The sequence below is a fragment of the Tympanuchus pallidicinctus genome, unplaced genomic scaffold (genome assembly GCF_026119805.1).
Source record: "Tympanuchus pallidicinctus isolate F22 unplaced genomic scaffold, pur_lepc_1.0 scaffold3, whole genome shotgun sequence".
NCBI lineage: Eukaryota > Metazoa > Chordata > Aves > Galliformes > Phasianidae > Tympanuchus > Tympanuchus pallidicinctus.
The window spans coordinates 7,512,239-7,537,359 of NW_026294747.1; the positions used below are offsets into that span (position 1 = coordinate 7,512,239).

The 25,121-nt window shown below is 40.7% G+C and overlaps 1 protein-coding gene across 2 annotated transcripts; it reads left to right on the forward strand.

Moving 5' to 3' along the window:
- The first annotated feature begins 263 nt into the window (after nt 1-263).
- DKK3 (dickkopf WNT signaling pathway inhibitor 3) lies at nt 264-23,498 on the forward strand. 2 transcript variants are annotated; one of them, XM_052692940.1, is made up of 7 exons: nt 264-493; nt 2,388-2,525; nt 2,991-3,074; nt 17,112-17,204; nt 19,132-19,276; nt 20,710-20,866; nt 22,960-23,498. In XM_052692940.1, exons 1-7 carry the CDS (start codon nt 302-304, stop codon nt 23,204-23,206), a joined length of 1,056 nt encoding a protein of 351 aa, XP_052548900.1. In that variant the 5' UTR covers nt 264-301; the 3' UTR covers nt 23,207-23,498. The 2 variants fall into 2 exon arrangements, with proteins under 2 accessions (XP_052548900.1, XP_052548901.1); XM_052692941.1 differs by having other exon boundaries at nt 22,963-23,498.
- Nucleotides 23,499-25,121: the final 1,623 nt, after the last annotated feature.

The following is a 25,121-nucleotide window of genomic DNA, read 5'->3' on the forward strand; positions in this document are numbered from 1 at the left end:
AGCAAAACGCATAACGGAGATGTGAGGCAGCTCCCTCCATCCTCTTTGCATTAAACCTGTTGGGAAAACCAACGGAAAGAAGGTCTGCGCCCTGCGGGGAACCCACGGAGCTTGTTTACCTCAGCATCCCCCCGAGCCCCGCGCCTCTCGCGTCTTTCCCGCTCCCCGGGGGCTGAGGGGCCGGGCTAGCCTAGGCGGGCGGGGGGCTGCGAGGCCGGCCCGGCGTCGAGGAGCCGCCCGCCGCCCCGCCTCCGCGCCGGCAGCCCGCAGCGGCGAGCAGCGGTGGCGAGGAGCGTCGGGGATGCGGCGGGGAGCGGGAGCGGGGCCGCGGAGGCGGCGATGGCTGCTGCTGTTGGCCGTGCTGGCCGCTCTGTGCCGCGCCGCGGCGGGGAGCGGCGGGCGGCGGCGGGCGGCCAGCCTGGGCGAGATGCTGCGGGAGGTGGAGGCGCTGATGGAGGACACGCAGCACAAGCTGCGCAACGCCGTGCAGGAGGTGAGCAAGGCGCGGCGGGGCGGGCGGAGGTCCCTCTCGGCGCCCCCCGCCGCCTCCGGGCCGAGGGGCGCGCGCCTCTTTCTCGCGGCGCAGCGCTTGCCCCCACGGGGCTCGCGGCCGCGGGCGAGGCGCCCCTGCGCCTCAGGCACCGCTTTGAGTCGCTTCCGAGCTTCCTTACGCCGCTCCTCGGCCCTTACCCGCGCTCTGCGCTGCGTTGGCGGTGCGTTCCGCGGCTGGCGCTGAGAGAACCCCCGTGCCGCGGCGGGAGGGAGCTCTGCGGGCAGGTGTCTGAGCGGGCCCGGCACTGAGAGGCACGGAGCGTGGTAAGGGGACGGGCGCGGAGAAGCGTTGGTGTTGTGCGGGAGCTCAGGCGGGCGAGGTGATCCCCGACAAGATGTACGGCAACCCCGAAGAAGTATGTGGGGAAGCGCCTTGTTTTTAACGTAGTTCCGTGTCTCTGTCGCAAATAACTTGCCCGGAGCCGCACAAGACCCCCACGAACGCCTGACCGCAGCCGCTGCCTCGCATCTCAGTCACGGCATTCACTCCCGCATTCCTCTCGCTGCTGGGCTTTTTTCCCCGTCGCGTTAAGATCTTTCCTTCCAGGCGCTCTCTTTCACTTAGAAAAGTTGCAGAGTCCAAAAATCCTTTTACTCGCAGTCCACCAGGGACACGGGCCTTTGTTTACTGTAATTAGATCATTTCTGACCCGCTACTGTTATCTGGGTGGTTGCTGGGTTCCAGTCATCTGTCTCATGGAGCCTGTAAACACGTTGAGAAAGAACTTTTTTAAAAAGCATGCTTTGGAATGTGAAAATTATGCTTAGTTATAAATAAAGACATAGCAAAAATTTCTGCCGATTTGACCATATTTATATTCTGGATTGAGGACTGGTCTGCACACAACCCAAAGTTGGGTTCTCTGAGTTTTGTGAGAGCAGATATCTGTGTCTTCCTTATGGGAAGGTTGCCTCAATTCCCGAGCCAATGCTTTGCTCTTAGGGAGGTTTGCAACCGTCTTTAAAAGTAGCGCCAAAAAGAGACATTTTGTCTTGGAAAAAATTCTATTGTTCACCCTGGCTGAATTTATCATGGAATCATTAAGGTTGGAAGAGAGCTCTAAGATCATCCAACCCATGTACCACCACCAACATTGCCCAGTGAACCATGTCCCTCAGTGACACATCCACACAGATCTTGAGCTTCTCCAGAGACAGTGACTCCACCACCTCTCTGAGCAGCCTGTTGCAGTGTTTAGCAGAAGTTTTTCTTAATTAGTTACAGAAATTGCAAATAATGAAAGAAAATAAACTTGCTCCAGGTCTACAGTGTTTACAAGGCTGCCCTTTTGCTGTGATTACTCTGTTTTCTGATTCAGAGAGTATTCTCCCATCTCTTCTGTGGTAAGACTTCATCTGTCAAAAACAATGGGAACTGAAAGAAAGAATGAAATCCTGGCCGTGTGTACTCTGACCTATTGGACTCTTGTTGACTTCAAGGGGCTTTGGCCATGGCTCTGTCCTGCCAGAATATTTTCTCTTTGTCAGGTGGGAAGGACTGAAGTGTTCAGTGTTTTTTGTGGGAAAAACAGAAAGCCTGTGCAGATACCAAATCATCACTAGTCTCAATACACCTTATCCTCACAGGAATTTGACTTCAGCTGTACCATAAATGTCCAGAGCTCAGGGGTTTAGCTCCCCAGTGTTTCTGTAGTCCCATGAAAAGAACTGCTGTGTTTGCTGTCTAAAACAGCTGAGTAAGCACTCCCATACAGCGGGATCTATAGTAACAGCATCACACAATTAAGCAGGGCATTACTGAGGGCTGGAAAAGGAATGTTACGTGTTCCCTTTTGCATGATTGCTGCTAATTTTCATTTCGTTCCATTTGTCAGATGGAAGCTGAAGAAGAAGGGGCAAAAAAACTGTCAGAAGTAAACTTTGAAAACTTACCTCCCACCTACCATAATGAATCCAACACAGAAACCAGAATTGGTAATAAAACTGTTCAGACTCATCAAGAAATTGATAAGGTATGTGAAAACGTATAAATGAAGGTGTTCGTCCTCATGATCTTTTCTTTGAAAGTGTTAATAATTTTGCATGTTTTGGGAAGAAATTTGAAGCACAAACTTTACTGGTGATGACTATTTTGTGGTCTTACTTATTTGCTTTACTGATTACTTTAGACATATATGTCATAAAGTTTAATGTGAAATAATTATTTTGAAGATAAGACAGGTAGGGAAATCACATATATCATAACAGAATGATCATCTCATTCGTCTTCGTTATGGCGACATTTAAAATAGTCAAGGAGGGAGCTTGGTCATCTACTTCTTTCTCCTCAACTAATTAAGGTTTTTATCTGAGTGCCTGAAGAATGGGGAAAAAGAAGGCAAGTTTTAATTATAGGGGAATACAGCAGTCAGAGTAACAAAGGACCGTAACTAATAAATGCAATTTAATTTCTTGATATTTTGTGTGTGTCTTCTCAGGTTACAGATAACAGAACTGGATCAACAATTTTTTCTGAGACAATTATTACGTCTATAAAGGATGGAGAAAACAAACGGAATCATGTAAGTGAATACATATTTTCCTCTTGAAAGCTAAACAAATGCTTTCAGTTCATAATTCTGAAGAATGTGATAGTTTGTGACTTGACATATCCGTATTTCCAGATGGTTTAAACACAGAAAACTACTAGGTGTAAGCAGTCAGAATGGATTTTATTGTAATTTGTTTTTGTTTTTAGTTTAATGTAAGAATGTTGTATTATAAAATATAAGGAGAGATTCAACTTTGTGGCTGAGGTGCTTAATGGGAATATTGAATTTGCCCATCAAATGTAAGCACTGTACTCAAATAGTGAAGATAGTTACACAGCCCTTTACAGTGGCTGTGCATAAACCCTTGGTATAACAGTGGTACACAAATGCCCTGTCCATGCTTTTGGTTTCATGGAGAAATTCCTCAACAGACTGTAACACTTAGAAAATAAACATTTTCTGTCTTGAGGAATCAGCGGAAAAAATGTGCTTCTGTTTGCTTTTCAGCCTAGCCTTGTGGTAAGAGCTCTTTGTGAAATGTCATTCTGGGGAGGGGGAGAGCAGAGGACAACTCCCTTTACCCCAGGAAACATGATTGTTTAAAGGTTCGCAAAGAAAATTAAAAGGTAGAAAATATTCTTTGCCCAAGTCTTGCAATCGCAGGTACATTTGCTTAACAACAGAAATCTAATAAGAAGTTCTTGCCCTAAACACAAGCTCAGGACCTTCCTGAAGTGGAGAAGTGAACGTATCAGGTGATTCCACATTTTTGTATGAAAATACACTCAATTTTTCCACATTTCTGGATGAAAAGAAAATAACACAACAAGTGGTTTGTCTAGTTAATTGTAGCTCTAAGTATTAACAGTCATTTGAAAAAGGGTGGATACTGACATTTTGTTCTGATGATGGAAATGTTGATAGCAGAGGCCCAGAGGAGGCAGCCACTGGGAACCAGACCTCTGTTCTGAAGCCATTCAGGTACCTTTTGGATTGGTGACTGTTTAGAACAGCACTTTTGTTTTTATTTCTACTCTGCCAAATAAAAGAGATAGGCACGTGCTATCACACAAACTCAACTTTTATGCTTGTAGAGAAACTGAATGCTAAAAGCCAGACCTGCTTTGTAGGTGTGCTGTGTAGGCTTGTCATGTAGAAGTTAATGATTTACACTGCTCTTGCTCTTTAGGTACAGAATTGGGTGGTAAGAATTCATCAAACACCTCAGCAAACAATCTACTCTACAATGTGCACTGTTCACAGTTATAACAGTAATTCATAATGCTTACTTAGTTCGTATTTATTCTCTGGGGTTTTGAATCCTGAAGCAACAGTCTGACAGTTAAGGAAATAGGTGTCTTAGGAACCATATGTGTTGGAGTGATAATTCCACATACAGACGAGTCAGATCCAGCACTGGAAAAGCAGCTTCACAGAAAATAAATTGGGCCTACTTTTCAAATCACAGTGCCCGTACTACCCTATATCTCTCTGCAAACAGGTACAAGCATACATATCTATGAAACAAATATATATATATGCCTACATATAATGGGGATATGCCACTAGAATAACATTAGGCATGATCTTTCCCCCTCTCCTACTTCCTTTCCTCCCTCAGACAGTATTTCTTTCTGACTTTGCATCATAAAGGTATTCTCTTTAGACTGTGTTCTTTGTTACTGGGTGGCTGGTTGATACTATTCTGATGGTTAGAAAGACTATCAGTATTTTAAGCCTCCAGGAGAACAAGGCTGCTTGCCATTTCTGGCACCAAGACCCAGCTCTTGCGAGGTGCTGCGTTATTTGGAGGCGCCACTTACATTCCCAGACCAACATTCACTTTCTCAGATGTCAGTGAGGCCTGACAGTTACCAGCACAGATGTCAGGCTTCAATCCAGCAGGCATAGGTAGCGTGTTTTTATGTCTGTGCAGGGTTTTGCATTCACTTGATTTTGAGGTTTAAGGTTTAAATATTCTATAATTGACTTCATAGAATCATAGGGAACATAGCCTATCATCCAAATTAATGTAGGAGCTCCAGGAGAAAACTCAGTAAATACTGAGTACAGAACATAAAGTTCTGTAACAGTGCTCTTTATTGTGAGGTGAAAATCCAAATATTTTCTGGTTTGTTGATTACTTCTATTTCAATTGTGATACGTTAGCCTAGCCAATGAAAATGAAGCATGAAAAATGAAAAATAAAAGGAAATGAAATTCGTACTAGTAAGACTTGCTGCACAAAGATCAGTTGCTTTTCTTCTCAGTTGCATTCTGAGTAGTACTTTATAAAAACTCTCTTCTAACTCAAATCCTTTGTTCCTAAGTAAAAACAGGTTTTTAAATATGCTAATATGAAGGGAGTGTATACCAGGGAACTGGAGGAGTATCATGCACTTATCATTGGGCTTTGGCACAATAAAAAGCATTCCTTTGGGCCTTGGAAACAGAAGCCCTTCAGCACACAGCTGCACCTTCTAATTGGTTAGAAAGTAAAGGTCATTTTCTGTGTTGTATTTCTTTTTTTCTTTTTTCTTTTCTTTTTTTTTTTTTGTGGGAGAGTAAAGGGAGGTGATTCCAGTGTGTTTCCGTGTAAGGTGTTTGCTTTCTTGCTCTCTCTGTGGACAGATGGGTGTCTGCCTATATGCACAGGTGTACTTGGCACTGCCTTCTGCAAACACAGCAGCTGATCAGTCATTTCAAACACAGATCCTTAGGAGAGAAGCCCTATGATACTAAGCTATTATTTCTGCTGTCTGGAACACTGTGGCTCTGACAGTGAGGACAGTACTACTATGGAACTGCTTTTACAAGCTGATTTGATGCATTCTGGAAGTAATTGTGTTTGTTGTTTTTACTGACTAAATATGGCTTGACTCTGACAAATGAATTCAAGGAAGTAATTGAAGAACAAAAACTTCAGAGTCCTACAGGTTTAGTTGTAGAGATAGAACAGATAGCATCCCCTGATAGTGACCATTTAAGGGATTTGTAAGCCTGTAAGTAAGATGCTTGTCTTTACTCTGATAGTAAGAAATAGAAAATAATGAATATTAATTTCTGGGGTTCTAGCTCCCCTATCAGCTTGCAAGTTAGAACTTTCTAGAGCAAAATCTGCTTTAAGTGGCCAAGCTGTAGCACATAACCAAGCTGTCAATTCCCTGTGATTATACAGAACTGTTTGATTTCTTTTTGAGCAACTCATACATGATTTCCCTAAGCTTGCACTCTGGAATTTATACTGCTCCAAAGAGAGGAGTTTCTACCAGTGCTGAAATGAAAAGGAGCTTTGAAAATTGAGAAGGAAGCATTTATAGAATGGAAATTGCCATTTGTTCATCAGCAGCACTGCAGGGGAGAGGCTGGTGGCAGAAATTTGAATGTGCAGAACCTTGCTGTTGATGTCTGCCCCCTCTGGCATGTTAGTATCTCAAGGAAGATGCTTGTTTGGGGTTCCCTGTCCTGTGTTTGGGTTGATTCATTATTATTTTTTTGTTGTTATAATTTTTCGCAGAACTTCTAGTCATAGTGACTTGCAGTTGACAGCCTTAACCTGTCAACAGACAAACTTAGTGCATTCTTGTATTAAAATCCTGGTCTAATTCTAGCCAAAAATCCCATAATATCTAAACCTAGTAGTTTTTGTATACTTAATCATTCCATTCATTTGCACTTTTAGTTTACTTTTCTGTTATATCAGCCAGCCTGCTCTGCTTGGCAAAAAATGCACAGATAGCATACAAGAGCAGTCGTTTAAAAGGGGGAACTATAGACAGGTTGTTAACCTGTCTGGTGGCAGCAATCTACCCATGGTCTTCAGCTGTTGGACTGGAAAAGACCTGAAGCAGCCAGCCAAATTGAAGCTCGTGTTGGGCTTTCCGATCCCAGTTAGTACAAGAGGATTCTGATAGTGATCATGGAGGGCCTGGATAGGGATACCAGTATACTGCTTTAAAATGAGCAAAGCCATCTCCCAGCTTTTCTTAGGGAGCTGGGGCTCATCAGCCAGACAGGTTTCAGATATTGAACATTCTGCTGAAAGCCCCTTTTTTTCTCTTTCTAGAGTATGAAGCTGATGAGAAAGTGCAGACATAGCTTGTGAGGACAAGTAGCTTGTGTTTGTTAGAGTAGAAAGGGGTGTGATAGATGAATCCAAAAGGAGAGAGGATGTAGCAGCCTAAGATGGAAAAAATGCACAATTAGCATTTTGAATTGTTGTTATGCACCTTCATGATGTATATATTCTTTGTAGAACAAGGGATATACCCTACTTTCACTGAAAGCTGTTATGGAATGTGCACGTATCCCTGAGTGTTTGTATCTCATATCATAAGCACAAAATGCATCTTACTCATGTGAAAGGTATTAAGGAGTTTAGTTCAGCACAGGAATGATAGGATGGCCTTAGTGTCAGCCACGGTCTGCCTTTAAGACCAGAAGTTTATCTGATGTTCACTGAACTATAGCAAAAAGATCTGAATATTAGCCTCAATGCATGGAAAGAGCTGTCATATGAGTTTGAAAAATGTGTGTTACTTCTGTTCATGCAAGAAGAAACTTCTCCAAGGAAGAATGGTGGGGAAATTCTGTGATCAGCTGAGGTGTCAGATGCTGATTCCACATCTTTATTTACTGATGTTAGTCCAACCATGTGTAGAAGGCCATGGGTTCACAGATTATCAGGAATGGATATTGTGTACAAACATAAAATGATTTTGTAATACCATAAGGCTACAATGGCCATGATGTGAAGAAAAGCGAAGAAAATAATTTCACGGATTCAGATATCATGCTTGGTGAACTTGAACAAACAAGCGTCAACAGCTGCTAGACCTTATCAGAGTGAAGAGAAGCAAGGTGCTTTTTGCTGAGAGATTGGGCAAACCAGGTGTTTTAGGTGAAAACACAACAACAAAAAGTCAGAGGAGGACAAAGATCATCATCACTTTTTTTTTTTTTTGGCCTTAGAGTGTGGCTCAGATTTACAGACTGATATAACAGCAAATGGGTTACTCTAAATAAAGGCACCAAATGCTGCTTTCATTTGTGTCAGTGGAAGTCTGGAATAATTCAGATAACTTCAGTGAATTTACTTTCCTAGTAGAAAAATAGAAAGAGTGACTGGAATTTCTTTCGTGTTTTCCTGTGGTTCAAGCTGAAGAGGAGCTGCTTCACCATTTTTTTTCCTGTCTAACTCCTACCCTTTGAGTAGCTAAATAGTGAAGGGAGAAAGATTTTTCTTGGAATAAATTTCTCCTTACAAAAGGAAACAAACAAACAAACAAAAAAACAAAAACCAAACCACCACCCACCCAATTCCTGTAACACATAGAACCTAATATTGATTCACTGTTCTGAGTCATGGTGTCAGTAAAAACACAACAGTAAACATAAACATGAGTTTACCCCTAGAAAGCCACAGAACAGACTTCCTCTTAAGAGTCAGTGCCCATCCACTGCTTCATCAGTGTTCACCGGACAGTCATACACCATTCCTAAAACTTGCAGCGTTCTTGTTAGTTGTGGAAATCTGCCTTGTCTGAGACTTTCCATCTGGGGCAGTTATGCCATCAGGTTTGGTTATCTATTTCCTTGTTTGAGTATGGGTTGGTAGAAATCTTCTGCACACAAGCGATGGTGAGGGAACAGTGTAAATCAGAACAGTTGTTTACCTTTTCCTTGGTTTTAGCAGTCTTCTCATTTAGTCGTTGAGTTTAGGGAACGAAGGTTGTCAAAGTGTCCTACAAATAAAGTATAAGTTGTGGGGAGATATGAAAACAAATCATCGGGAATATTCTTTCTAGTTCTGTTAGATGTACCTATTCAACTTAAGAGAAATTAAATGCTCATTTGTGTCAGGTAACAGCCAGGAAAGTAAGACTTTTACATAGGCTGGTGACAGCTGTTAAGAGATTATGGTATCAACAGTCATTATACAGCAGTGGAAGTTCATCAGAAATATTTCTTCTGGGCAGACACATGTCCACATTTTTTTTTTTTCCAGTGGTTTTGTTTTACACAGTTTATTCAGCTCTCTGGCTCTAGCAGTTTTAGCTGAAGCCACGTTATCTAATTAAACAGTAAGTTTTAGCTGTTAGAATGTGGCAAAGGTTTTAGGAAATACCAGCTGAATTGTCGTATGTGAGGAGGCTAGGATGTTGGCTCAGTAACACTTAATTACATATAATTACAATAAGCTTAAGCTTTTTCTAACCTTTCCCTGGACAACAGATTCATCAAAATCACTAGAATTACCTTGGCTTACCTAAATGTGAGTAGGAGGAGAAATAATGAATGTGATCCATGATTGCTTGGCCTTCTATACAGAGTGAGCATCTGCCTGGCCTCACGAGGGACTACAACACTTCGGTAGTGCTGAGGAAAACCATAGCAGTGAACTCAGCAGTTATCACATCCCGGTGGCTTATAGGGAAAATCCCCCTCCATTTTTTTTCTACCTGTCCAAATTCTAAACTTTATAACGAGAGCACGCCTCCCAAAAAGTGACATATTGTGATATGATTTTTGGAATGGGAGTTTCAGATTCGCTTGTCCTGTTGTGTGAATTTACATCACGTGAAGAATCCCTGGAAATTGTTCCCTTAGAAACCCCCCTCATCCTAGGGGCAGGAAGAGGCATCTTATAGCATGTTGATAGACTCACATCTCAGTGTCAGGCAGTGGAGAATCTTAGTGAGCTTCCTGAATTCAAGATATATCAGAGACCTCAGCAAGGGAACTCCATCCTTAGGCAGACATTCATCTCATTTCTTCTCAAAATCCTTCAGCACTGGAGACAATTCACTCCAATGCTTTTCTACGTTCACTATACAGTCTCTGTTGCTGTAATTTAAACCCTTGTATCTACAGCTCATAGAAGTTCTTGTATCTACAGCTCACAGAAAATACATTATTCCCTTTTCTCTATGGTAACAGTAGTTATCCACGCAGTCAATTCTGTTATAGGCAAAAGCCACTGTAGGTGAATTCTTATCCATGCATTTCTGTTCTAGTATTATCTTAAGGCTGATGCCTTAAACATAGCAAGTAAGTTTTTTGAAACTGTAAGCTACTGAGAATGTGTATCACATAAGAGCAAGGCATGTAAGATTCAGGCTTTGAAACAAGTTCTGTAATGGATTGGCTACAGATTGATAATACATCTTATTCCCAGTGTTCTACGCTTAACTGAGCTATTAAGATCAGCAAGGTGCTAGTGAGTTCAGATATCCTTTCGTAGTGTTTCTCATTTTGCACAGATGTTTCACGTCCTTGCTGTGTGAGGCTACTCTGGATTGTTTTTATAAATACTCAAAATTTACATAGCTTGGTGGTGAATCATGGAAACTCTGTAGCTGCCAATTGCAGAGAGGAGACGCCTACATAGGAATTCAGTTTCAGAATGCACCATTTAATGAGGGCTGTATTTTTATATGGTTAACTAGATACATAGGCATAATGTCACCATAGAACTTTGTAGCACATATAGAACTTTGTAGTTTCACAGTGCTTCTGTAACTGTTACTATGTCTCAAGATATTTAGAACAAAAACCAAAATCCAACAGACCACAAGGATTTAGATGGATCTTTCGGTTATCAAAAGCCAAAGAATTGTTGTTCTTCCACTAATAGAACCAGAAGTAGGGTCATTTTTCAGTTGAGACTGTTTATTGCAAAATCATTAAGAGAATTTCTTTTATATATATAGATCGATATTTCAACCTCATTTGATGATCTCAAACTACGTGAAAAAGTTTTCCTCACATGAAAATTAAACATGGAGCACATCGCTCCATTGGTTTTGGGTCTCAAATTCTCTTAACTTCAGAACATTCCTTCTCTTGTCTGATTACTGAGCCCTTGTATATTTACAAAGAAAAAAAAGAGTAACGGAGTGGGTGGCATGGCACTGAATTGCAGGAAGGCCTGAGGGAAGATTTTGTTGGAATTTCTACCATCTTGCCTTGCTGATGGTACACACGGAAAGAACAGAAATGTCGTGCTACAACCCATCCTGCCCGCTCTAGGGCTGAGAGCTCTGCTATTGCAGATAATGACTGCAATTTGTAGCCCAAGACGTATAGAAGGCTACATACATAGAAGGCACAAGCAGACTTCTGTTCCTTTCTTAGGCGGCTACATCTGAATTTTCAGGCTAAGTTTGTTCACTGCCAGATTATTATTTCTATTTTTTTCTTCCTGGCAAATTTGAATAGTTTTCCTGATATGCCTCCCCTGATAACACTGCAAAATAGATTGAAATAAGTTACATTACCTTGTTTTCTACTCAGTATTTAACTCTACTGAGTTAAATACTCAGGAGCATTTACAGAGACTATATTTAGTCTTGCCAGGATCAGATTATTATATTGCTTACTTAGAAGAACATAGAGAGAGAGGAAAATAAAGTGAATACTTCTGCACAGGGACTTGCCATTAAATTATTACATGGTTTTCACTGTGAATGAACAAAGCATGATCTGACAGATCACGTCTTCTCTCAGTATCCCAAAGCATTGGTCAGGAATTTTTTATTTTTCGCTTTTGTGCATAGTTTCTTTTTTTTTTTTTTCTCTATAGTCTACGCTCATTGAAGCTGTGGATACTGTGATTTTATTTTATTTCTGACCCGAAATATTAAGAGCAGAAGGGTCTGATATCCATGACAGGATGGCTGTATCCATGCTACAAGTAGATGAACAGAAAGCTGTGAACTTCTTACATTAGTTTTGGTGACAGGTAGCTCACTGACTACAACCTCCCCAATTAATGCCCTGGGCTTTTTGACAGAAATGGCTAATGTAGCTGTGTTGGTTGCTTTTGGAACCTTAAGTCAAGCTTAGATGCCTTTGTGTAGTGTCCACTTCTGTCATGTACGCATACTTCACGTCGTCGATATACTATCATATAGAGAGCCAGAGATGTTAGCTTATAAAATGTTGTTTTCTTAAAAGAAGGAAAGGGGTGAGATCAGTTGTATTGAGAAGTTCAAGGCAAAATTGAGGGAACGAGTTCTATTTTATTTGTTACTTTTGATCTCAGAAGCCACATTCCTCTTGAAGAGCCACATAAATAGACATCTTTCCCACATAGCTCTGGCATGTGATTAATACCATAATTTGCAACTCATGTCTGATCTTTTCAGTACGTCTTTTTTTAACAGTAGTCCTTGTTTTTATGAGCACTGTGTACTTGGCAGGACAGCAGCAAGATGTTTGCTCTGCTGGAAAGTATTACAGAGATTCTGAGATATTTAAAGGCAAATTAATTTGTATCTCAGTATGAATGCATTATGTGCTCTGTCTAGACAACTAAGAGATTAGAACTGGAACACTGTTGCAATTCAAATTCTGGTGCAGTTTCCATAAGACAATATTCCATTATGTGTATTTCTGACATTTTTTTAAATACACGTAATACATGTAGGATATAAAATAGCTTTTTATGTCTTTTTCCTTAGCAGTCAGCAGCTTTGGCCATCTGTAGGAGTAACAGAGAGCAGCCCAACGTGAAGTGGCCTGTAGAAGTGAAGAACTAGAAGGGGATATGCAATCACAAAAGTAACCACTAACTTTTAGAAGTGCTAACTGCTAAGAAGTGCCAGTTTCAACACGAGCAAGTGCTTTTGTTGGAGCACTTCAGATACGGTTAAAATTACGTCATCTCACAGATACAATCCAGTGAGCCCTGGGACTGGCTGGGAGGAAGCTTTAGCTACCATTTTTGGATGATAACAAAGAGTTTTATGTTGGAGAGGAAGTTTATTTATATTAGGGGCATTTAAGAAACTCGTGAAAGGGCTTTTTGTTTAGAGAAGATTTTGGAGCGTGGTTGTCGTCGTAGAATGTAAGAGGTGCCGTAACGCATCCTCCAGGTCGTGCCAAAACATCTTTCTGTATTTGCTGAACCAACTCTCTTTTTAGCTTTGCTTCCTTTGTTGTGTAACTCCTGACAAAGCTTTATTACCTTTGTGGTATCGGCGATATTTGTCTGTTTATGGCTTGTGAATTTGAAAGCCATAGAGGTTTAGGAATGAAATCTTTGGCAAAATGGACTGATTTGGCTTACAGCTGTACTGACAGTGCCACGGCAAAGAAAGTGCCACGGCACTGCTTCTTTTTCTTAGTCTCAAAAGGTTTGTAATCACAAAACACAACTGGATCAAAGAAAGCCAGCAAAGTAGGCCATATGGCTCACAAAGGGAGGAAAATGCTTTTTTTTCCTATTTGAATCCCACTGATGTTCTCATGTCAGAGCAAGCAGTCAGTGCACCATGTCATAAAACGGCTACTGAGTTCCTCCACTACTGTTGCATCTCACCCACAGGAACATTTTCTGTTCCATACGCTCCCCCTGAACTTCTGTCGCCCGGTCTGTAAAATGTATTAGTCACCATTGAAAGCATGAATATAGTCACTGACAGCTTCTTCCTCTGCTTTGGGTACTAAGCTAAAGTGTTGAGAGCCTAGAAGGAAAGCATAGCTTAACTTCAGGTGGTAATTTGCCTGTCCCAGACAAATACAGGCTGAGGATATGAAGAGAGAAGAGAAAATTTCATACAAAATTATCTTTGAAGAGGGACTTTTTGGTAGAATGTGGGAGGGAGGATGAGTGGCGAGAGGGAACAGACCAGCCAAATGTAACTTCTTAATTTAAAATCAATGGTTATTTTTAAAGTCAGAGTCAGAATTGTCATGTAAAATCAGACTTTTATAGTCTACGCTTGAGATGTTATAAAAATATGTAGTTAATTAGGAATGAAGGAAAAAAAAGAGCAAAGTGAAATTATTTCAGTACATAATATATCACAGCAGATGGGATTGCTGAGGTTTCCATAGCAAGCAGCAGAAACCAGATAAACACTGCAAATAAAAGAGAGCTTCTGCAAGTAGATTAGTAGATCTGCATTCGTAATTTCAAAAGGGACATCCTTTACTTCTCCCTCTTTATCCTTAGAGCGTTACATGGGCATTGAACATGATTCAAACTACAGTTTGGCTGCACTCCGCCAAAGACAGTCTGCCTGAACAGCCTGTATTGCCTTCTAGGTCAAAGGCACATTAGTGGTGAGGTGTAAAGATCGTTGATCAGACTGAAAACTGTTTTCTTCTCTGCCTTTCCGTGCACATGGACACATTCAACAGGAAGGAAAATGCCCTTGTCGAAGCCAGTTACACCACTTCTCACACTCAGGCGAGTGTTTCAGATTTCTGGCAGTTGAATTACAACCATGCTTCACTACCAGCACCATCAATCACTTTTGAAAATCTCAAACGTGGAGACTATTCATTTCTTAAGAAAGAAAGTGACAGCTTTGACATAATTTGCCAAGGACAAGAAAACTGAGTTTTGTTTTAGCAGCTGTCGTTTCAAGAGTTTAACTCAAACACAAGGAACCTTTTCCATGAATTTCAGCATTTCATTGTTTTTGGTTTTTTTTTTCCCCTTCTTTTTTCCTTCCCCCGTGAGTTTTGGAACAGATTCTAACCCTCTAAACCTCAACTTGCTTTCAGGTGTTTCTGAACATTCGCTATAGGGTACAGTATCACATTCTTCTCCATCCTGGCATCAACCTGTGTGTATATACTAGTTACTCATTAATGAGCAGGCAGTTCTGCTTTCATTCTGTATTATTATTTAGTACTACTCAAAGAGTGTATTCCTTGGCTGCTAGGTTAAATGAACTGGGATAACATCTTCAGGGACTTCAGACAGGTATACATCACTAAAAGTGCAGCTAATTCTGTCTGTAAGATGTCTGCTCATCTCGTGTGCTCTATTGCATATCACAAGCCACTTTCTCTCTCCTCAGTTTAAACACCTCTTGTAAGATCAATATGTGTACAGAGAAGTTAGGCTGATAAGATTATCACGTTGGAAAAGATAATCAGAGATAAATGAAAAGCGCTCGCCGGTGTTCTAGGCTCACAAGAAACTCCACAAGGAACAACTTTCCTCAGTGGCAGTCAGCCCTTAAATGGGTCTAGGAGAGGTGCAGCCATGCTCCACTCCTTCCGGACACACAGGAGAATTGCCTTCACCTGTGCTCCCAGGGCTGACTCAGTGCTCACCTCAGGTGATCAGTCAGAGGTTCAGGCCATGATTCAGCAATTCCCATACACCTCTGCAAAAACAGTGTTTTGGAAAATACCTCGCTTTGCAGGATTCCAGGAAGACATGGAAATGTTCAGAGTCCATTGCAGCTGATGATGATGCTCAGTTTTGCTTCTTATTTAGCAACTGTTGAGTCTCAAGGTAGCCTGATTAGAAAAGACCTGCAGCCTAGTTAGAAAGAATGAAAAAAAAAGATAAACAGTTACACATGCAGATCAATGTGCAAGGATTACTGAATGTTTTACACTGACTTTGGATTATAAAATCTGAGTGAAAGAAGCTGGTTTGTAGTGTGGCACAATTTTTCACAGCTTTAAGAGAGTCTATGGAAACAAGCTTTTTACATGCCAGGAAAGGAAACTCTGAAGGGTTTTTTTCCCCAGCTGAAAAGCTCATGAAATCAGGGGTCTAAACTGGTGGGATATGATTCGATAAAGGGGAAAAGGCCTTTGAAAAGGGATTCAGTAGTTCAAGAGAAAGCAGCAACTGGAGAATTGCAACTTAGCTGTTAGCTGGCTGTAGAGGTAGAGAGAGGGTTATTCCATAAGCTCAAAAATAATTATGGCAATATTTCTCCTCTGTGGAAAGGGACATTTGGAAAAACTGACTACACAGACCTGGCTGTCTGCCTGAAAGCGGAGGTAACGGGAATGAAATCGTATAGTTTATTCTGAGTCTGGCTTATACAAGGGGATTCATGAAAGAAGCTGACAAAGCTACAGATAGAAAATTGGCCAGGAAGAATATGGAAGCTGAGGAGAAGAAGTGGCTAACTGCTAACTTGGAACCACGACCATTTGAAGATAGTGTATAACGTCAGGATTTGGACCCATCTGATTCTGGAGCAGCACAAAAGCAAACAAGCAGAACGTGCCATTACTGTGCTGGAATAATGAAGCTGCAAAAGCATTATGCTGATTTATAGCAGCCTAAATCCAGTCACACTAACCTCTTAAAACAGCTGAAATGACTGCTTCTTAACTAGAAGCATGCAACCCAAATGTAACTGTACTTGAGAAGACTACCAGTAGGCTGTCAAGCACTTTCTGCAGAGAACTTGGAGAGTATTTATTTATTTATTATTTTGTATTGACTAATAACAAAAAGATAGCATCACCTTAAGATGGTACAGACAGGTGGATGCAGTAGGATGGACTGAGGCAGAAACAGTGGCTATGCCTTATTCTTGTCCTGTTTCAAGCCTGGAGAAATCACATTCCATGTGAACATACGTTCCATGCAAATACGTTCCATAATTGCCTGATTTTCAAGAGGTGACCATTAGGAATGTTTAATGTCATAGAAGCACTACATTTTTCAGCACAGAAGCTGTTGTTTGCCTAAAAGCTCATGTTCTGCAAAGCTGCTTTTTTTTTTTTTGTCTGAGAAGAAAGTACCTGCCCACTGCAAATGGGATCAAAGCAGTTATGAGGAGAAAACCACACACCTCCCTTCTACCTTAGGGCTGTCATTACTTGCTGAGGGAAGTGAGCCGTGCTGCTGAGATTCTGAGATACTCTTCTTGGCTACTGCTGCTGGGGTGCAGCCTCTTCCCTTTGCTCTTGTCTCATTTCAAAAGACAGCAAATAACGAATCGTGATAAAACTCTAAGTAAAATAGCTTTATTGCAAATGTCTCAGTGTCTTCATGTTGTGTATTCTTGCTGCTTTTTCTTTTCCCCATTAAATAACAGAACAATGACAGACATAATTTTCTCCAGGTTGCTGGTGTAAATGTATAAACTGGTATAAACTGGTATAAATACAAGTGTAGTCACTTAATGCCCTGCAGCCACATTGTCCTGTTACAGAACTGGGGTCGTATGAAGAATCAGACAGCTTTTTTCATGATTCCCAAATAAGAAATAGGATCAGTCAAGGCCTGGTATTTCAAGAAGAGGTACGGTTTCCTGTCATAGTGGTAAACTGCATTTTTATCCTTTTCTTCAGGAGTGTATCATTGATGAAGACTGTGAAACGGGAAAATATTGCCAGTTCTCCACCTTTGAATACAAGTGTCAGCCCTGTAAAACGCAGCATACGGTAAGTGCTGAAGTGATCTGTGGTTTTATGGAGTCTTTAAAAGCTTACTACGTGCATTACTAACGTCAACAAATTAAAGCTGTCACTTAACAAGACGCACAGCTTTCTGTTAACACAACTAAGTTATAAGGTTTTTGTTCTAATAAGCTTTTGAAGCTCTACTCTACTTCTGCTGAAGAGTTTATGTTGTTAGGTTGCCTAAGGACTGCATAAACGAATGCCCTGTGGATAGCCAGAAGAATGGGCAAAGAACATGCCTCTTCTTCAGGCTCAGCTGACAGTTGGTCATCTCCAGCTTTTGATTCTCAGAGCAGCAGTCTGAACTCTTCCCTGCACCGACAATTTGTGCAGTGCTGTAATGCTGCTGTCCCCATAAATGATCTTCTTACGTCGTTTACCTTATTTGAATCCTTGAACCTAAGGAAGCAGTAAATCCCTGTCTTTTCAGTTGAGAAATGATCTTGGCAATAGCTATGGCTGTTAAATTACCCCCTGAGAAATTCAGGCTTCTTCTGTGGTGAAAATTCAATTTAAAAGTAGTCTGCTGAAAAATGCCCCTTTTCACCTATGTTCTGCTAACGGCCTTTCATGAAACAAATTGTTCTTCAAAGCATTTGCAGGCCATTAAATTACAGCTAAGCAAATCTTGCAGTAAAATTATGTGATCAATGGGATTATGAAAATCTTTTCTGAAATTCTGGAAATACCTGACTGATCATTTCAAGAAACTGCATTGGCTTCGGTGGATTCAATGCTTGCTCAAGTTGAAGGCCTGAATTACAAGCTCTTGTCATTAAGAAAGCTTATTCTTCTTGTCTTGCAGTGATCATTTTTCATGGTAGCACAGAGTAATTAAAAATCAGCTGGGTGTTACTGAAACTAAAAGCTCTACTTTTCTACGTGCTGCTCAGTAGGCCATTTGTAGCAGAAAGCAAAAATTTGGTCCTAGCCACACTCCTGTTGCAAAGTGAGCTCAGACTGAAGGTGGCTGCATCTGCTCCCTGACCCGGACCCCCCACATTTACATAAGACATGCTATTACATACTACATAATTAGCAGTGTAGTCCTACTTCTTGCCCTGGGTTAAGTACCTCCCGTGGGACTCACTGGCAGAGAAATTCTGGCTTTGTATGGCTGCCCAGACAGGGCTTTACACAGACAGAAAAAAAGCTGTGAAAATGCTGACCTACCGGGAATCTTAGATTACTATCAAAAACCTAAAAAAAGAAACAAAATATCATAGTGCTTTCATTGGCTTGACTGATTACGTGTGTATAGTTGAAACACTGGGACAACTGTCAGTCAAAGCTGTGTTCACCTTGAGATTTGCACTTCTGATTTTCACAGAACCTTTTCTCCAGAGAGATATTTTTATAAGATTCTTGGGTACGAATGCAATCTGATTCTTCTTACAACTAAAAATTAGATTTTGGTAAGATTTTTTTTTTTTTTTTCCATTGCTCTTTAAAAGCAACCCTTCTGAACAAATTGTAAATGGTGGACTGCATTTAATAGTGGAAAAAAAAAATAATCAGAGATGTTTTCCACTGGCAATGTTTCATTTATTATTTTTCTTGATGCCAAAGGCTGTCTATAAGTACAGGACACTGCAGGATGTCTGGTTGCTGACCAATTTTCATGACTATGCTAAAAACCAAATCAAATTTCATAGGATTGAAAGCATAAAAGTATAGAAGGGGTGCTGTTGCTGTGTAGGGGATGTGCCTAACTAGCAAATACTTTTGTATGTGCTCGAGTTAAGAGCCTGGAGAATTCTGTTTAAACAGTAGGAATATTGCATCTACGTGTTTAAAGGAAATCTATGCAGCCATCTTCAGAAGCAAGGTCTAGATTTGCCCTTAGCTGTTGATGCAGGCAATTAGTGCTGCAGTGACAGTTTTGTCATCTGCTTTTTCCATCCGCAAGCATTGCTCACGGGATGTTGAATGCTGTGGAGACCAGCTTTGTGTGTGGGGTGAGTGCAGGAAAGCCATTTCAAGAGGAGAAAATGGCACCATTTGTGAGAACCAACACGACTGCAACCCAGGAACGTGCTGCGCTTTTCAGAAAGGTACATGAGTTTTGCTTTTCATCCCATTCATTTCATAATGCAGTATTAAAATTCTGCTCTTTTGCTCAGGTGAAGTGGTTAAACGTGTTTGCACTGGGACGTGCACTGTCTTAACTTCGCTACAAAAGCTTTAGTCATGTTTGGAGCAAGAATCAGCCCGACAGAGGTGCACAATAGTGAAAGAAAAGCTGAGTGCACGTTAGAGGGGAAGAGCATGAGAAGCACAAAAATATACTGCCACGAAAGAAAGACACAGTCGTTTAGAAGTCACAGAGGTCTGTGTCAAGTTCTCACTTAGTATAGCAAAAACCAGAATTTTAAATCTATGAAAGAGATAAATGAGATTACTGTAGTTTTTTTCTTCGTATCAGAGGAAGCAGACCATCAAGTTAGACTACAGCTGTACTTCACACGTGTCAGCTTGGCACAGCACTGTGCAGTGCTGAATAGACAGACAAATGGAACCATGCTCCAGATTACGTTGTCCATCTACACAGGAACACGAAACTTGTCTTACAAGAGAAAGGAAAGAGAACAAGACAGCAGACCTGACATCAGTCCTGAATCCTGCCTAGTCAGGGCTTAGCTTCTGTTCTCTGCCTACCGGGTTCTTCAGTTCTTCACAGCTTTTAACCTAGGACACCTGAACTTACCAGTAACAGGATATAATTACAAATCTCTTTTTACTCCAGGTAGATACTTTAATGTATTGTTTTTTTTTTTTTTTTTTTTTTTTTTTTTTAAATTCCTGCTAAGAACAGCAGATAACTTTGTAGCTTCCCTGAGAGTTGGCATGCCTGCCCCCCCAGAGCCTGCTGGTAGATCAGGCTGCTAGGGCTTTTCAGGAGAAAGAGGGAAAAAGCTCATTTGAAACACCAAAACTAAAGCCAGAGGGGTCTGTTCAACTTTTCCATGTTAATTTAGAGCATTACATAGTGAACTTCTAATGTTAACTAAGTTTGGTTTCAGCAAGTTTCAGAGCAGTTTCGGCTTCATGAGATGTCTTCCTGAAACAGTTACAGGTTTTGACAAGCTTCATCAAGATGTCCTTGTAATCCCTGACCCCAAAATGAGAAAGACAGACCATTCACTATAAGTGCCTGTTGCTTTTTTCATGTAGCATGAGTTTTGAAATCAAGAACCAGTAAGTCATATACATATGCACGTGGATACAATGACCAAGCCCATTACAGAATAACTCTGAACTCTCCACACTTTATTCTGCCATACCACAAGTATATAAACTTGGAATGTCTTACTACCACCTAGTGAAATGAACGTTTATTTATAGCTCCCTAATCTGTAAGGGGACTTAAAAAGACATCAAGACTTTCTTTTTTTTAAGTATCTTGCACATATATTAAAGATCAGCTCATCTCAGTTTAGCAGACAGTTGTTAACTTCTCATAAAACTCATCTGCTCTGGCATGCAGAACTGCTGTTTCCTGTGTGCTCTCCATTACCTGAAGAAGGTGAACCCTGCCACGATCCTTCCAACAGACTTCTCAACCTGATCACCTGGGAACTGGAACCCGACGGAGTCCTAGAGCGATGCCCGTGTGCAAGTGGCTTGATCTGCCAACCCCAGAGGTAAAGATCATCATGTGAGCAAGGGAAGTCCGTGAGATTTTGTTGGGTTCCTCTGATGCAGACAGAACTTGCTGACCCTTTCATCACACTACAGAATGTTTTGACGGCTTTTCTCATCACTAGTTTTGAAACTGTTTCAGACTTTATGCTCTGTCCTATGCAGAAGTGCCTGAGTTTGGCAAAGGCTAATTCCCCAAGTGAATGAAGTCTGTGCATCAGGCTTCTACGGCATTTTAATTAAAAAAGTACTAACAGATGTTTAGTTAATCAAGTATCATTCCAATTTCATTCTGCAAGTGCAGACCTCGTCCAACAATCTTCTGTTAGTCCAGGCCTCTATTGGATGTTTCACTTGCTCACATTACATACATACATTTCAGTACATTCAGTAGGATTAAACAGGCATGGTTTTGTACTAAGGATCAGCTTCACAGAAGGTCCTTTCTAGCACAGCAAAAAAATCTGACTTTGCTAACATTCAGTTAGACTTGCAGTTTAGACTTGAAAAACTTCATACTGTGCAGACCTCTTCAGTATCTTCATGAGTTTCATGGAATACGAAATAGACTGACTCCATGTTTTTCTGCTAGAAGCTAAAACTTCTCACATATCACAGCTTTAATCAGTCTTTAGAAGGTGAGTTATCTGCATTACCAGCAATTTCATTAAGGAGGAAATGAGACCATTGAAGTTTTGCACTAAAAACTTTCGGAAGACTTAACACGTTACCTGTGAAAGAATAAAGTTTGTTGCCATGCTGCTAATTTCATTACGTTAGCTTTTAACAAGACAGCAAAGCTGTGATAGAAATGTAGGCTATACATAGGTTAACATTTTCTTCCTTTGGTGCACAACTCTAGTTCTTATGCACAGAAAACAACTGGATAGTAAAGTTTCACGTACATGGTGTAAGGAAGCAAACAGAACTGATCCCATCATCCTGCAGCACAGGAACTGCTGTTAACGTGCAAGTACCATTAGTCTCAGTTAAAGTGTGTCAGCAGATACTACATTCAGGAAGGAGGATACCGAAAAACACAAATCCATTAGGAGGTGAATTAAACAGAACCATCCAGCTATAGCCACACGAATTTAGGGTTATCATAAGTACATAAATACAGTGCATACCACCTGCCAGTGACCCACGGCAACGTAATGCTGATTCTGTGAACTTGGTGAATTCAGAGAACGCACTTTTTATTAAGAGAAAGCCCACCTCTGCTTTCAATGACTCTTGGCTAATATCATTAGTAACTGATAAAGAAATTGAAAATACTAGATTATATCCTAGAGAACACGGATAGTCTTCCCAGAAATGAAAGTCTCAGAACGCCTAAAAAGCAGAGCACACAATTAAAAACGTACACAAAATAAGCTTAAAGAACATCTTCAGTCCATTTACCCTTGATGACAGTGAAAGAGAGACTGCAGCTTTAAGCACACGTCTGTTGTGAGGTGCCTGGCACACGCAGCAGTCACCTTGCAGTCTGTAACAGGGACATGTGACTATGCTGTCCTATGCACTGCAAAGTAGACCCATGATGATCGAATTCCATTCCTCTGCCACAAGTCTAAACCATTCTTACTCCTTTTAAAAGTTCCCTGCATCACAAGTGGGACATCATTTGCAGGCAACCAGAGCCACTTTTTAGGCAAATACACTATATGCCTACTCAGATCCAAATAGATAATACTCAGTTCTCCCAGCTTCAAAGTTTCGTGACAGACAGTCTTCTGCATTTCTTTTAAGCCAGACAATCTTCTTACCTTAGTATTACATTAAAAAGGACTAACCATGATTGATTCTTGCAGAGGGGCCAGACTGCGCTGATGTCCACTGCCACCTTGTGTTGTAGTATCAAACATGCTTTGCTATTAATCACTTGGTTCTCACTCTGTATGGAGAGAACTCTCAACTTTCCAGCTGTGAAGAATGCAACAGTCAGATGTTTACAAGGTCATCTGTTGTGGACCTGACAATTCTATATAGCTAGTATGCTTTTACAGGGGCAGGATATTATGAATTTTATTAAGAACTAGCAAAAAGAACATGAGAGAATGTAATATATGACCAGATGTCTTTCTTTTTCCAGCAGTCACGGTACTACATCTGTGTGTGAACTGTCCTCCAATGAAACCAGAAATAATGAAAAAGAAGATCACTTAAATATGGATGAGATGCCGTTTATTAGTTTAATACCTAGAGATATTCTTTCTGATTATGAAGAAAGTAGCATCATTCAGGAAGTGCAGAAAGAATTAGAAAGTCTGGAGGACCGAGCAGGAGTGAAGCCTGAGCATGACCCACCTCATGACCTACTTCTGGGAGATGAAATATGAAGTTCAAACACCAGACAGTTTAGTTAGTTGTAGAAATTTTTGTCTACTGTCTTGCTTTAACAGATACTGCTGGATAGAAGTGCAATAAACATCTTCATTGAGCACCCGTTTTTGTGCACCCAACCTGCATGTTCCAACTCATGTTGAATTCACTCAATCTTTGGACCAAACCTCCCATCAAAGACAAATGAGAAAGCTATCAGTGTTTCCTCGGATTAATACTTTTGCTTGTACATCAGAAATAAACATATCAGTACTTGTACTCATTAAAAAACACATTAAGCATACATAATTTCAAGTTATTAACGACTACAGAAACAACTTCTAAGGATTTCTTGTACACACACTTGGAGTTACTTTTCTGGAATAAGAACCACTTTATACCGCCTCAGTTTCCAATTTCAGCAATTGTTTTTCTTTTCTTTTTAAATAAAATATGATAGGTGAAGCTGCAATGTACAATTTTGGGTGTCACATCACCGGAAGGACGGAAAGAAGGGATGCTTACCCTTCTTGATGAACGTACGCAGAGCTCCTTCCTTTTTCTTTTGTGTGTAATGCAAGTCGTATGTTCAGCATCAAACTTCACTATAAGAACCATTGTTCTACAGTTGCAGAGTGTCCCTTGAGTTCTGCCCTTCCACATGGAGTAGTCCTTGGATTCTTCCACTGCATGAGGTCCTACTATTAGGAAAGCAGCCTACAGGATTTTCTGCATAAACAACAAATGGTGTTTACATATCTGTACATACACATAACTGGCTTCTAGACAGGAGTTTTCAACTTGGCAGTTTAGGGCTTTGTCTCTCAACGTCAAAGTGAAGTGCTAATAATTGCAGAAGAGCCAAACAGGCTAAATACAAAGCATACAGATTTTCTTTTCTACACTGAATAAACGTTATATACAGACATACATAGGAATACAGCTGCAGTTACAAATAAGCTATGCCTTGTAACTAAATACAGTGCCTAAGTACATATGGCAGCATTCTTTATGAACATACCCCTTAGGGTAATTCTGATTAAGGTTCTATACACTATTAATTAAGGGTTCTATACACTCTACTCCATCACTTAGCCTTGGGAGATAAAGAAGCAGCGAACACAAACTCCTTACTTCAAGCAAGCAGTGAGACAACTTTCTTGTTCGTGTTTTGAGTCATGCTTCTCCCTCTTCACTGTCTATATCCAGAGAAGATTCTTTAAGAAGTGGTTACTGCTTTTAATATACTTCATAGGTATTAATCTGTGGTACATGTGAGTATCAGCATTACCATTTTAACACTGTTGATTTAAGAAATCTGTATCAAGCTAGAGTAAAATCTGATTTCTTTCACTGACTCTCAGCCATCTCAATGGTTTGCTACAATGGTTCTTCCACTGTTAATGACTTCTAGGAGTATTGATTTCACCATCCATTACTGAACATGCTGAAAGATGTCACAAAGCTCCAGCCACGTATTCTCAGAGCTTCTTCCCAAATAGCATCCCCTACTGCTTATGGGGAATCTGAACAGCAGGTACCAGTGAACTAATGAGCTGATTGCACGCTAGCCTTCAAGACTCTCACCACTTCTGGTCTATAAAAGACTTTCAACAAATTCCTGGGGTGTTGGAATCTATGTGAATTGTTTTCACTAGGAACAAGAAGGATATTTAATCAGAACAGCCTTTTGGTTTATGGAATCTTTTCCACCACCAACTCTCACACCAACTCATACACGCACACATGCTCTCTGACGCGGTTCACATTTACCTTTCCTCTCTGTCCCTAAAACTAAAATTTGAAATTCCTGTTCTTTACAGACAATTCATCCATACAATGAAATTTCACTGTGATTTCCCTGGTCTAAAGTAGCACTTCAAGAGAGCAAAGACTACCCTTAAATATTACCCTACTTAAGAAGGAAGATGT

Excerpts from the sequence above, each read along its gene's own strand:
- DKK3 (XM_052692940.1), top strand. The coding sequence starts at position 302 with ATGCGGCGGGGAGCGGGAGCGGGGCCGCGGAGGCGGCGATGGCTGCTG. Across the intron at positions 2,526-2,990 it reads CTCATCAAGAAATTGATAAG|GTTACAGATAACAGAACTGG; the intron begins GTATGTGAAAAC and ends GTGTCTTCTCAG. Across the intron at positions 17,205-19,131 it reads CCTGTAAAACGCAGCATACG|CATTGCTCACGGGATGTTGA; the intron begins GTAAGTGCTGAA and ends TCCATCCGCAAG.